This window comes from Drosophila suzukii, unplaced genomic scaffold, assembly GCF_043229965.1.
Source record: "Drosophila suzukii unplaced genomic scaffold, CBGP_Dsuzu_IsoJpt1.0 scf_26, whole genome shotgun sequence".
NCBI lineage: Eukaryota > Metazoa > Arthropoda > Insecta > Diptera > Drosophilidae > Drosophila > Drosophila suzukii.
Window position 1 is genome coordinate 202,696 of NW_027255913.1, and position 14,140 is coordinate 216,835.

At 41.5% G+C, this 14,140-nt stretch overlaps 1 protein-coding gene and 1 long non-coding RNA gene across 2 annotated transcripts; one reads left to right on the forward strand and one right to left on the reverse strand.

Annotated features, from left to right (window-relative positions):
- Positions 1–3,342: 3,342 nt before the first annotated feature.
- Positions 3,343–4,669, reverse strand: LOC139354820 (BTB/POZ domain-containing adapter for CUL3-mediated RhoA degradation protein 3). Its single transcript, XM_070999067.1, has 2 exons — positions 4,227–4,669; positions 3,343–4,174 (listed from the first exon to the last, which is right to left on the reverse strand). Exons 1-2 carry the CDS (start codon positions 4,405–4,407, stop codon positions 3,450–3,452), a joined length of 906 nt encoding a protein of 301 aa, XP_070855168.1. The 5' UTR covers positions 4,408–4,669; the 3' UTR covers positions 3,343–3,449.
- Positions 4,670–4,763: 94 nt separating this feature from the next.
- Positions 4,764–7,927, forward strand: LOC139354821 (uncharacterized). The gene is made up of 2 exons (XR_011605676.1): positions 4,764–7,745; positions 7,802–7,927. It is a non-coding gene; the product is annotated as an uncharacterized lncRNA (long non-coding RNA).
- Positions 7,928–14,140: the final 6,213 nt, after the last annotated feature.

A 14,140-nucleotide genomic window follows, 5' to 3' on the forward strand; every position in this document is an offset into this window, starting at 1 on the left:
CGGCAGCAGCGTTGCGTCCGTTTTCATTCAAAGTTTTAAACGAAGTGAGCGAGAACTCTTGACGCGAGAAGTTGGCTGTACGCTGCACCGTTACTAAGCACACCTAACGGGATCTTTCCAGATTCTGTTCTCCTTTTTGCCTTCACACGTTTTCGGTGCGCGCGAGAAAGAGAGGCTGTTATGCTGACAGACTATTCGTGTAAGCGGGTCAGCTAGACGATACTCGCTGCTCTCTGCTATACTCTGCGTTTAGCTGTTAGACATATGCGAATTTACATGCAAAATGACTTTACTTTAATTTCTCTCAAAAGTTTCTACTTCCATTTATGACTGGCCCCCACAATCGGCAGCACCCACCGCCGGTACAAGCAGTTTCTTGGCAACCGAGTGGCGGAGATTTTGGAGTCGTCGAAGGTTTCCCAGTGGCGATGGGTACCTACAACTGACAACGCAGCGGAATCACGTTGGCTAGGCGAACCCGCATTTTTGAGGCAGCCAGCGAGCGTCTGGCCGGCGCCTGAAGAGGGATCCGAGCGTGTTCCAGATGCGCCTGATGAAGAGATGACCAGTGAGTTTGCATTAGTGGCAAAGATTCTCGAGCTTCAGTCGCCTGGTGAAGACCACAGCCTGGTCCTTGAGGTTTGCGCGTTGGTGTCGCAAGCAGAGAAGCGAGCTCGAGGGGTACGGACTCACTGCAACGGAGTGTGAGGCCGCGGAGAACCTGTTAGTCAGACAGCCGGATTGCGGAAAGGACGTCGCCAGCTCGAGTGAGATTCGAGGTCTGGCGCATTACGTGGATGAACACGGAGTTCTGACCAATTCATACACTGCGGAGTGATAACGGCAAGAACTTCGTGGGAGCGGACAGGGAGGCCAGGCGATTTGGAGACGTGTTCGAGACGGAGAGGATACAGAGTGCGTTGTCCAGCAGAAGCGTTGAATAAGTTTTCAGTTGCCCATCGAACCCGTCTGAGGGCGGAGTATGGGAGCGGATGGTGCAGTGCGTCAAACGAGTCATACGAGCCATACCCTGAAGGAAGTCGCGCCGAAGGATCATGTGTTGGAGAATTTCCTAATCGAGTCGGAGAATGTGGTGAACTCGCGTCCACTCATCCACTTGCCGGTGGATTCGAGGTTTGGCGCATTACGTGGATGAACACGGAGTTCTGACCAATTCATAGACTGCGGAGTGATAACTGCAAGAACTTCGTGGGAGCTGACAGGGAGGCCAGGCGATTTGGAGACGTGTTCAAGACGGAGAGGATACAGAGTGCGTTGTCCAGCAGAAGCGTTGAATAAGTTTTCAGTTACCCATCGAACACGTCTGAGGGCGGAGTATGGGAGCGGATGGTGCAGTGCGTCAAACGAGTCATACGAGCCATACCCTGAAGGAAGTCGCGCCGAGGGATCATGTGTTGGAAAGTTTCCTAATCGAGTCGGAGAATGTGGTGAACTCGCGTCCACTCATCCACTTGCCGGTGGATGCGGACCAAAAGGCGCCGTTGACGCCAAACGATCTGCTCAAGGGAGCAGCTAACCTGCCGAATACGCCTGGATTGGATGCGGAGCTGCCCAAGGAAGGTCCTACGCGTAAGTAGTGGAGGATTGCTCGCATGCTGCGAGACCGTTTCTGGAGGAGGTGGGTCCTGGAGTATTGGAAAATCCGCTAGTTTAGCGGGAAATCAAAAAAAAAAGCCAGATTTAACAACTAATGCTACAAAAACGTGTTATATGTCTCTGAAAAGATAATTTAATGTGCTAAATACTCTTCATACAGTAAAATTGTTTGAATATAATAGATTTAGAGTTATGATGAAAAGTTATTTTTTAAAACCACTTTTTGACTATTTTCTCAAAATCGAGTCGAACGATTTCTCTCATTTTAAAGCATATAGCCCTTGAAATTCCTCAACTTTTGATTTATAACATTTTTTGTTTAAATTTAATATAGTTTATTTATTTTATCGAATGTAATATCATTTTTCGTCACAATTGTTGATATCAGAAAATGTTGTTAAAGGCGCGTTCGCCACTACTTTTTACCTCGTTAAGAGGTGTTTTTGTTTGATATATATCAAAGCATAGAGTAATAATGTATAGAGGCGTCGTTTGCTCTGCCGCTCTCTTTCGAAATTGAGGCTATGATGCCACCTAGGCGAAAAAAGCTTATTTCCCCTCTTTTTCAAAGTTCGATCGAACTTGTAATTCATTCCCACCTCATTCTGCACCGCTCTTGCTCACTGTTTTGTTTTTGTACTTGTTTTTTTGTTTTGTAATTGTTTTTGTATTGCTGTTGCTTCGCACCGAAGTTAGCTTCAAACTTGGCCTTGAATTGGCTCTTAGCAGAGGCATAGAGTAATGAACTATATAGAGGCGCCAATTGCTCTGCCGCTCTCTTTAGATAATGAGGCTATGATGCCACCTAGGCGAAAAATGCTTATTTCCCCTCTTTTTGACAAGTTTGATCGAACTTGTAATTCCTTCCCACCTCATTCTGCACCGCTCTTGCTCACTGTTTTGTTTTTGTTTTTAATCGAAATCCCTATTGCTGTTGCTTCGCACCTAAGTTAGCTTCAAACTTGGCCTTGAATTAGCTCTTAGCAGAGGTTGGGCAGAGGTTCGGGCAGAGCAATTGAAACCTCTATATAGATTCTTACTCTATGGCAGAGGTTCGGGCAGAGCAATTGGCGCCTCTATATAGATTCTTACTCTATGCCACTGCCAATGTTTGCAGGCAGCGCAGCCGCAAATAGCTAGGTGTAAGTCACTCATAATTTGACAATTGAATAATAAAAATCTTCCCGTGGCCGTTGGCCACTGAGACCAAATTTCTGGACTATTTTCTGGGTTCAACATTGATTCTACTAACCACAAGGAAAACCAACAATACACACTACGGCTTTTGGGAAAGTAGATTAATTATTTGGTTGATGTTTATTACAAAAACTTTTCCATATCAAAAAAAAACACCTCTTAACGAGGTAAAAATCTAGTGACGATCGCACCTTCAACAAACAAAAGTTCTGATATCAACTTTGTGACGAAAATGTATTATACAAACTACCAAATACACTTTCTAAATGTTTTACATTCGGCATGCTTCAACTCAATATGCCTGTGTTTGGCCGTACGATTTTGATAAAGCGTGTCGAATAAGAAAAAATTAGGAAGTGTATTTACTTAGTAGATCGTATAATACATTTTCTTCACAAAAGTTTATATCAAAACTTTTGTTTGTTGAAGGTGCGATCGTTACTAGATTTTTACCTCCTTAAAAGGTGTTTTTGATTGACAGACTTCTACTCTAAGAGTAATGGGTATTAATTACGCCCTCAGCGCACCTTTCTAGTAAATATTGTACATTTTATTTTGAAGTAAAAATAAGTGTTTACTTTTATAGGCCGGTTAAAAAACAATCAAATCTATGTGATCGAAAACATTTACATAAATCAAGATGGGTTATTACGCTTATTGGATCGTAATCGCGCCAGTCCAGTGCGTTCTTCCTCCTCGTCGCTTGTATACTGATGCATGCTGGTGCCACTAACACTTCCCACTCGTGCTGAAGACGTCGCCTGCATGAGTTCTTGGTCGGGAGCATTGCGGTTTTCATAAAGTAGGACCTGCAGAGTTTCCTCGTATATACGAGCTTCCGGAAATTCAACTTTGGTGTGCTTTCTATCGGTTGCATAAACTATTGAGGTGCAACAGACTTCCGCTACTTTTTTGCCGTGTCCGTAAAATGACCAGCAGCAGATTTCACTTGGCCCAATTACGTCTTTAATGAACAAAATTCGTTCATTAAAGCGCAACGATAATTTATCGAAAAGTTCAATATTTTTTAGTAAGTTGTCATCTGAAGTACTTGTGTACGAATACTTGTTATTCTGGCGCTGTACCACAAGAATAACAGCAGGTTTTGAAGATACACTAATTAAAAGTTGTTCTTCCTTTTGCGAAGTTATTAAAGGAATGCGACAAATTGGCTTGGGTTCCTGGTGAGCATATAGGGCCCTTTCACAAGACATAGCCAGCTCCGTGATGCAGTAGTATTTGGCCTCAGCAAGCAGTTCCGCAATTTCTTTGTTAGTTTCCGGCAGCGGAACAGCGCCATCTCTTAAAAAATTGAGTATGATACCAAAATGATTTCCACATCGGTCGATTAAAATCCATCCTAGAACACCATCTTTATATTATTTATATTTATATTTATATTTATAACAAACCTTCCGAATCAGTCAGTACCTCCATCCTACCACTAAACATTGCGCTCAACATCGTGTCATTATTTTTAGTTAGTGTTCCAATTGTGGTATAATACAAGCGACCACCAACATTTAATTTCAAGTACTGGGACGAATGCCCTTTTAGCAAGACTTGGTGATCGCCCGACATGGTTTCCGACATTGCAAGAAATAGTTTTCTATTTCCTACCGTCCTTACCTTCGGAACCTAGTGACCAAGTCTTTAACTGATTGTAAAATCTTTTTGGTTCTTTTGCGCCTTTTAGTTTTGAGCTCTGGGAAACGCTTTCATTTGCGTTGCTTTCTCCCCCAACGCTTTTATTAGCGTTGCTTACTTCCGCGACACTTCTAAGCGTTGATGAATCAATTTTGGGAAGGTTTCTAAACAAATTACGGACAAATCTTAAAAATATGTAAATTTTAAATGATATGTCTTTGCAACTCGATATCGAAATTAATTATCAATATCCTAAAATTCTTATAAGCTTTTTCCACAGAGATTCAACCACCGTCCGCTCAATAGCCTCTTCCCACACAGTCTGTCAGTGTGAAGCAGTTGGTTTTTTGGCATAGGTGAAACCCAGACAGAGTTTCAGCTCGGAAAACTGATAGATGAACAGGCAGCAAAGGAAATCATAAAGAAATTTAAAAAATAACAGAAATTTGGTACATTAGGAAATTCCACAAGCACTTTAGGCTCTCTTCATCATCTTAAATTAAGCTGAAAAAAAAAACCAATTTTAGGCAAATTTTTACATAAAACCGATACCGAAATTCCCTCTCTTCGGCCTATCGCAACATTCAAAAGCCTAGCCATTGGAGTGAGCGAGAGGCAAATACGCGGCTAGCGCTTTTCGTCGGGTCTGTTTTCCATCGCGGTACTGAGACGAGCTAAGGAAGTACCAGAATAAATATAAGATTTCGGGAGTGAATTTCGATGATCGCCGTTAGGCGCGGCCCAAAGAATAAGAAACTTAATCTTTGACGGAATTCGTGCATCGGAAAACCCCAAAAACGCATGGAAGATGTCAGTGCTGATGAAAAAAGATACCTAATTTAAGCTGTTGCCCATTATTGTGGGACTTCACCAACAGAAAGCAATACCACAACAGGGCGAATCCGCAGAATAGTCAAAGTGTTGGAGGAGGTCCACTGGAGAATCCCACTGGGAAGGAACATGCCGAGTGGGACTTTGCCCCTTCATGGATATCCTGCCGGACGGGTATACGCATTTGTTGAACATTCCACTTAATTTTATTTTAATTTCTTTGTGCAAATAGCTCCAAACTTATTTGTTTTCCGTTTGGCAACTAACCTAGCTGCTTGACAGTAAGACCATGCTTCATGCATTCCGGGTGAATTTTGAAAACTTCTGTCACACTACAAAGAATAATATTTTTAGGCTAGGTAAACTCTTAGCCGATCTGAGCACTAGGCTATAAGAAATACACGTGTAGGAAAGAGACGGGAAAAAGTCTCTGCAACTCGCTGCACGCGTTAATCGATTAAGTACCCAGTGATTATTTCAGTACTTATTTACGAGTCGAGGCGATTTTTGTCCTTTCTTTTCGGGATTTATTTGAGAAGGAAATGCATTTGAGCTATATCGCCGTTATAAAGACATTTTTGTTGGTGCTGGCCCAAGGAGCCTTTCAATGGCTCGGATCCAGCATTTGATCTTATCTTGAAAATAAATGCTTATATTCTTTTTAGGGAAATGGCCTACCTCCAGCTTATGTGTTTCTTGGCAAGTCCTGGCATCATTGCACCCAAACGTACAAAATTCTTGTGGCGTCACTGTTGTCTCCCAATTGCCCCTATTCATTTCACTAAACTAGCTTCAGTGGATATCTCATCATTGATCAATTTGCTAATATCAATAAAAATAACTTTTTGGCGCTGAAATCATTCCCCATGTTAGCGTTCAAATTGTATTTAGTTTTGCGTTGTTTTGCTTTGTTTTCGTAGCCACTGAATTTGCACGACCTCTCCCTTCTCGTTTATGCCGATCAGCTGTTCGCTTCACCGATTCTCTATGTGAACAGAAGTCCGCTTAAAATAGCAAAAGCAGATGACATATAGGAAGTGCGAGATTGCACACCACACACAAGAGCGCCACCTACCTTTCATTACTATTACTAACAAAGCAAGATTTCCCAGATAAAAAATATCCATCCCTCTCGCAATCTGTTGAATTTGTTATGCTTTTATTATTATTTGGTTATAACTTTTTAATGAATGGTCTGATTTGAATAATTTTTGGCATATAGATGGGTATTGATAATCTATACTAAAGCCTAGTACTCACATCGACGAAAACCGCGAGCTAACCATACGAGTGAGCGAAAGGCAAACAAGCGGCTAAAGCTTTTCGTCGGGTCTGTTTTTCCGCACGGTACTCAGATGAGCTAAGGAAATACCAAGAAAAATAGCAGATTAAGCGAGTGAATTTCGATGAACGCCGTAAGCCGCGGCCCAAAGAATAAGAAATCTTAATTTAATCTTTAACCTTTGGCGGTGTTCGTGCAAAGGCGGCTTGGAAACTATTAATTAAAAAGAAAAGAGCTTTCCGATTTTTCGAAAAATAAGAACTAAATATAAAAATTGTAAGATATTGTTCGATTTAAGTTTACAACCGTCCATGTTTACCGAAAACGAAATATAACGCTCTATGTATTATTTAAGCATCAATTATCTTATCGTTTCTATGGCAGCTATTGTATTTGATAAAGTCGTCCGATCTTATTTAAATTTTATTCGAAATTCTGAAATATTAAAAGAATGATATTTCCAGGAGTAGAAGACAATATGTCAGAAAACACCGAAGCTATAATTTGTTTCAAAATATTTTGGAATATGCCGTCCGATTTTGATAAAAATTCAACTAAAGTTCAGAACAAATTATAATATGTTATTTCCAAGCGTTGAAAAACAACAAAGATATCATTTAAAAAATCTTTTTTTCGATTATTCCTGTGGGAGCTATAAGATATAGTTGTCCGATCCGGCTGGTTCCGACTTATATACTACCTGCAAAAAAATATGACTTTTGGGAAAGTTTCAGCCCTTTAGCTTCAAAGCTTGAGAGACTAGTTTGCGTAGAAACGGACGGACAGACGGACAGTCGGACATGGCTAGATAGACTCGTCTAGTGATGCCGATTGAGAATATATATACTTTATGGGGTCGGAAACGTCTCCTTCACTGCGTTGCAAACTTCTGGCTGAAATCATAAAACCCTCTGCAAGGGTATAAAAATGGAAGGAAAACCCCCAAATCGACTGCAGGAGGTCAGTGCAAATGAAATAGGACGCCTAATCGAAGCTGTTGCCCATTATTGTGGGATTTCACCGACCGGAAGCAATACCACAACAGGGCAAGTCCGCAGAATAGTTGCAGTGCTAAAGGATATCCGCTAGGGAATCCCAGTGGGAAGGAACATGCCGAGTGGGACTTCGCTGCCTACATGGACACCCTGCCGGGCGTCTCCTTGCAAAGAAAGTAAGATCTGGCCAAAATAATTTGGTTGCGTTGTACTAATAAAAGTATATTTTTAGAAGAACCACAAGTAATACGATCTCCGACTACCTCTCCATTAGGACTGCGGATACCACCACCAGGTACTTGGCAGCTTATGCGGAGCTGGAGGACGCGCTGGCTTCTATAGGGAGAAGGAAAATAGGGCGTCAGCTAAGGAACAGTTGGAGAAGCCATAGCCAGCCATTGCCAGGATGCTGGGCGACTTTCTGAAGCATCAGCGGATCAACCCTGTTCCCAATCCAGCTCCCACTTCCTCAAGGTCCAGTATGCCCATTGGGACTCGTAGCTGGGCTGCGGTGGCGCGGGAAAGATGGCGAAGCACACGTGGGACGAGAAGGAAGCTTTAAACTACTAATTTACATAAATAAAAAAACATTTGTTGAACATTCCATTTATTATACCCGCTACTCGTAGAGTAAAAGGGTATACTAGATTCGTCGGAAAGTTTGTAACAGGCAGAAGGAAGCGTTTCCGACCCCATAAAGTACATATATTCTTGATCAGGATCACTAGCCGAGTCGATCTAGCCATGTCCGTCTGTCCGTCTTTCTGTCCGGATGAACGCTGAGATCTCGGAAACTATAAGAGCTAGGCTATGGAGATATGGCGTGCAGATTCCTGAGCTTCTTACGCAGCGCAAGTTTGTTTCAGCAGAGTGCCACGCCCACTCTAACGCCCACAAACCGCCCAAAGCTGTGGCTCCTACAATTTTTATGCTAGAATAAAAATTTTAACTGAAATGTATTGTTTTCATTAATACCTATCGATTGACCTAAAAAAATTTTGCCACGCCCACTTTAACGCCCACAAACCGCCCAAATCTGTGACGCCCACAATTTTCATGCTAGATAAAAATTTTAACTGAAACGTATTGGTATTGTTAATACCTATCGATTGATCTAAAAAAATATTTGCCACGCCCACTCTAAATCTGTCTACCGCCGTTAGGTGGCGCATTTTAATCTCGCTTTGCTGCTTGCATATCTCCATTTAGCTGAGTAACGGGTATCTGATAGTCGAGGTACTTTACTATAGCGTTCTTCCTCGTTTTCAGTTTAGTTTCTTTGTGCACCAGCAGACACTTCTATTTTAAACTGCTCCAATTGATTTGTTTTCCGGTTGGCAAAAACCCGTAAGACCATGCTACATGCATTGCGGGTGAACTTTCAAAACTTCGGTCACACTACAAAGAATAAGATTTTTCGACTAGTGAAACTCTTAGCCGATCTGAGTACTAGGCTAAAATAAAGAAATAATTTGAGGGCGCGTGCTAAGTACAACAAGCGACCCCAAGCTGCCCCAAAATTGCATTTGTTTTGAACAACTTTTTCCTTTGCCATATCTCTGTTATACATTTTGTCAATGTGGTTTTAAATGTGCTGCTCTTATGGCACATCCGCCAATACCTACAAGGAATGCTGTTAAAAATTATGCTTTCTTAACCAAGTCCCCATTTTTTTCCTATCTCGCTTTGTCCATTGGCATATGGAAATAGCCAAGCCATTAAGTGTGACCGTATACTTACAAAATACCATTAACGATCGTTGCGGGCACGGGGACGCTGGTGTATTACAGTCGCGACACGGATGACTATGGGTGGTACGGTGTTGGACCACAGGCTATACAGGACTGTGTGGGGTGAGTTAACGAATGTTCGTGTAACCGGGGATCAACAGTGTGTTGTGGTCGCTGGCACAAGGACACTAGATAGAACAGGACGATCGCGTCGCGTCACAGGTAACTAGAGTAGTATGGTGCCGACCCACAGGCGATCGAAGATCTGTGCTAGGGTGAGTTGAAAAGAGTCACCTGGTGATGGAAGTAATAAGTCTTGTGGTGGCTTAGATTTGTAACTGACTATATTAAGCTGTTGATCAGAGCTTAAATACTATTATGACCCGGAAATTTGGGTGTATAAATTATCTAATTTGTCAAGCCTCATGTTGGGGTTTGAGCTGTATTTGGGTTGACCTAGTCTAGTTTGTTGACTAGACGTCTACGCTGCAATGGTCCGCTGAGTCTTGGCCGAATGTCCTAAACTTGCAGCGTCGGCACTATAGTGTGCTGCTACTGTGCGCCTGGTCGCTGTTCCGTATAAGTTGCATTGATCGTATGTTATGCTCGCTGACAACTTACAACTCCGTCGTGTTGGGGGTTGCGTGCGTTTGACTCGTGCTGCGCAACCTTGCTAGACCGAGCCGAGTAACTTTGGCTACGAACATTCTCCCCCCCATTGACGGGCTCGTCAATAAAAGCGGAGAGTAGCCACTAGTTGTCATTTGTCGATATGTTGCTGGTCCCTTATACGGATATCGTGTTTCAGTTCGCATGTGAGGAGAAGTCTACTCGTCTCACACAAGGACTGCACATTCTTTATCCAAATGGTCCTAAAATCTTTCGTCGAGGAAACCAACTGCGGATACGTAGTCCGATTGGTTTTGTTTGACGTAAAGCCTATTACTCTGATCGGCTAAGAGTTTTACTAGTCGAAAAATCTTATTCTTTGTAGTGTGACCGGAATTTTCAATGCTCACCCGCAATGCATGTGGCATGGTCCTACTGTCAGGCAGTAGGTTTGTTGACAAACTGAAAACAAATCAACTGGAGCAATTTATTATATGATGGACGTTGATGCACTACGAGCAGTACAAACAAGTGGCCCAACGACACCAAGCACGTGCTTGTTACGCGCGGGGCCCTTTTATCAATTTGGGCAAAAAATACGAGTTCGCGAGGAAGATACAAAAAACAAATACAGACGGGACACAAATGAAAATAAAAGAAGCATCTAAGAATGAAGCAAATGAGTTAAAATATTAGTTTTTAATACCGGGATAGAAGTTGAAGTGCAAATTAAATGATAAAGCCTAGTACTCAGATCGACGAAAACCGCGAGCTAACCATGGGAGTGAGCGAGAGGCAAATACGCGGCTAAAGGTTTTCGTCGGGTCTGTTTTTCAGCGCGGTACTCAGATGAGCTAAGGAAATACTAGAAAAAATACCAGATTTCGCGAGTGAATTTTCGATGAACGCCGTTAGCCGCGGCCCAAAGAAAAAGAAATTTAATCTTTGGCGGTGTTCGTGCAGAAGCGGTGAGGAATTTAAAAATTAAAAATGGAAAAAAAAACACCAAAAACGGCTAAAGGAGGTCAGTACAGATGAAAAAGGACGCCTAATCCAAGCTGTTGCCCATTGTTGTGGGACTTGACCGACAGGAAGCAATACCACAACGGGGCAAATCCGCAGAAAAGTTAAAGCGCTGGAGGAGATCCACTAAAGAATCCCAGTGGGAAGGAACATGGGACATTGTTCGATCTCTGGCGAGCTCTCCATTGAGGACTCCACCTCCACCAGCTACTTGACAGCTAAAGCGGGAGGAGAAAATATGGTCGCCCGCTAAGGGACAGCTGGAGGAGCCATCACCAGCCATTATTGGCCAGCCTGTTGGGACTCGGAGCTGGGCTGCAGATGGCGCAAGAAAGATAGCGAAGCATCCGTGGGACGAGAAGGAAGCCTTAAAGTAACTCTAATTTACATAAATAAAAACATTCGTTAAACATTTCATTTATTTATATTTTAACTTTTTTGTGCACCAGCAGAATCTTCTTTTTTAAATTGACAGTAAGACCATGCCACATGCATTGCGGGTGAACTTTAAAAACTTCGGTCACAATACAAAGAATAAGATTTTTCGACTAGTGAAACTCTTAGCCGATCTGAGTACTAGGCTTAAAGGTTGTTATAATTATTACATAGAACGCGAAAGGGCTCGTGCAGACAAAAATTAGATGTACATCGTGGCAAATTTAGGGGATAATAATTTCGTATTAGTCTAACAGGAACATTGAAAGTTAGGCGGTTTACAAGTTCTACAGAATCAATATCACCTCTTATAAGATTTTGCATAAAAATAGTACCAAGCATTGTTCTACGATTTGCAAGGGTAGGTAAATTAAGCAATAGTAATCTACTCTGATAGGAAGGTAGCCTTATGTTTTGATCCCAGTTCAAACTAAGAAGGGCAAAAAGAAGAAATTTTTTTTGTACCGACTCAATACGGTCAATGTGCACTTGATATTGTGGACTCCAAACCGAAGAACAATATTCCAAAATAGGACGGACAAGGGAGGTAAATAATAATTTGGTTGTATAAGGGTCATCAAATTCTTTTGACCAACGCTTTATAAACCCAAGAACACTCATTGCCTTGCTGACAGTGGACATTATGTGGCAGTCAAATTTAAGTTTTGGGTCCAGAAGAACGCCAAAGTCATTAACTGAATATATACGATCGAGTGGCGTATTTTGAAGAGAGTAACTAACAAAAATAGGAGTACCCCTATGAAAAGTCATAACGTTGTATTTAAGGCAGTTCAAATTTAAATGGAATTTAGGAATTGCCGACAATTTAGAAATACCTCTGTAATTCTGGGCATCCGCCTTCGCACCCTTTTTGTGAAGTGGAATGATAAAAGAGTCCTTCCAGATAGTAGGAAAAACTGACGATGAAATAGACAAATTAAAAAGTTTAAGAATCGGTTTACATATGGTTGACGCACAAAACTTAAGCACACACCCGGGGAGTCCATCAGGACCAGGAGAATAAGTTGGCGTTGTTTTTTCTAAGTCTCTAACGATAGAAATTTCCGTAATTTCAGGGGTAAAGATACAATTTGCCTTATTTAAGGGATAAGGGTAGTTAGAATTTGACCAAGCAGCCGAACTATAAGTAGTTTGGAAAAACTCGGCAAGTAAATCAGCAATTTCAGAATCCGTCGATGCCTCCATTGAGTTAAAACGTACCGATGAAGGCAATGCTGACGACTTACGCTTGGCATTGACAAAGTTATAAAACTGCTTCGGATCATTTAAAAATTCAAATTTACATCGACTTAAATACATAGAATAGCAATGACTATTGAGAACATTAAAATCCGATCGAGCCACCACATATTTCGAAAAATCAGATGGCTTACCCGATTTCTTATACTTTTTATAAGTGTTTGTCTTAAGGTTTTTAAGTCTTTGAAGCGCATTGGTAAACCAAGGTGGCCTGTTTGTCTTTGAAGGAAACCTATCAGGAACGCATTCATTAAAAAAGGTATTTAACACTATATAGAAGTGTTCAGTGGCACTTTCAATATCCATACAATTGTACAATTCTGTCCAATTATATTGAGAAATCATGTCGTTAAGTTTTTTATAGTTACATTTTCGGAAACATCTCACTTTAGTTTGAGAAACTAAAGGAGAGAGGGTATCAACGCATGGGAGGCAGATTGTCAATTCCATTGTTGGATGATATCGGTCTTCAGGTACAACAAGAGCGTCAATTCTAGATACCGTGACTTCAGACGGGTCTGAAACAAACACAAGATCTAGTTGTCTATTTAATGAATTCCGTATAAAGCTTACTTGCTGTAACGATAATTCTAGAAGACCATCTACAAAATCATGGGAGGATAGAGGTATAGCGACTAGTGAGTCAGTAGGAGGAGACCAAGAAATATCAGGGAGATTAAAGTCACCCAAAACAATCAAAAGGTCACTGTTAGAAAGAAGGGATAGAACAGATTTTATCGCAGACAGGTGGTGCTCATAAATTATTAAATCAGAGCCAGGTGGAATATAGGAACATGTAACAAATATTGAGAATGATTGATAATGATTGATAACAAATTCAATTTCATTAGGAGTATCAGAGTGAATTCTCTCGGATGTTAGGCTAGTGCTAACGGCAATCAGCACACCGCCTCCCCTACGTGAGGAGCGATCGGTCCTATAGGCATTAAAATTGTTTGACAGAACTTCATTGTCAGATATCTCTGGTTTCAGCCAAGTTTCCGTAAAAGCCAAAATATCAGCAGTAAATGCAGAGGAGTCAGCATAAAGCTTGGGTAGCTTCATATTTAGTCCCCTAACATTTTGATAAACCAAAAATAAACTTTTTAGTTTTTTGGCGCAGTGGAAGGTCTGTTATTTGTTCTCGGTTTATTGGGAACAAATTCTTTTATTACTAAATCATCAATAAGCCAAAAGCTTTCAGAAAGTAGTACCTTAAACACATCAGGAGGAGCAAATATTTTAAACGACGATATACTACGAGCATATGAAAATCTAAATTGTTCCACTGAAATATTCTCGGATGGGAATTTTTCACGAATAAATTCCAAAACATCCTCAGATGTGGTATCTGGGGTGAATCTCGAAACAAATAATTGTTTTCTATGTGGAACAACTGATAATTTCTTAGGTCCCCCAGCAGCAGATTGCACCTCACTAAGCTGAGAGCCAGAAACGGTAACTTCTGTACCTATAGGTACGGTCGGCACCGTAGCCGGCACTGAAGGTTTTTT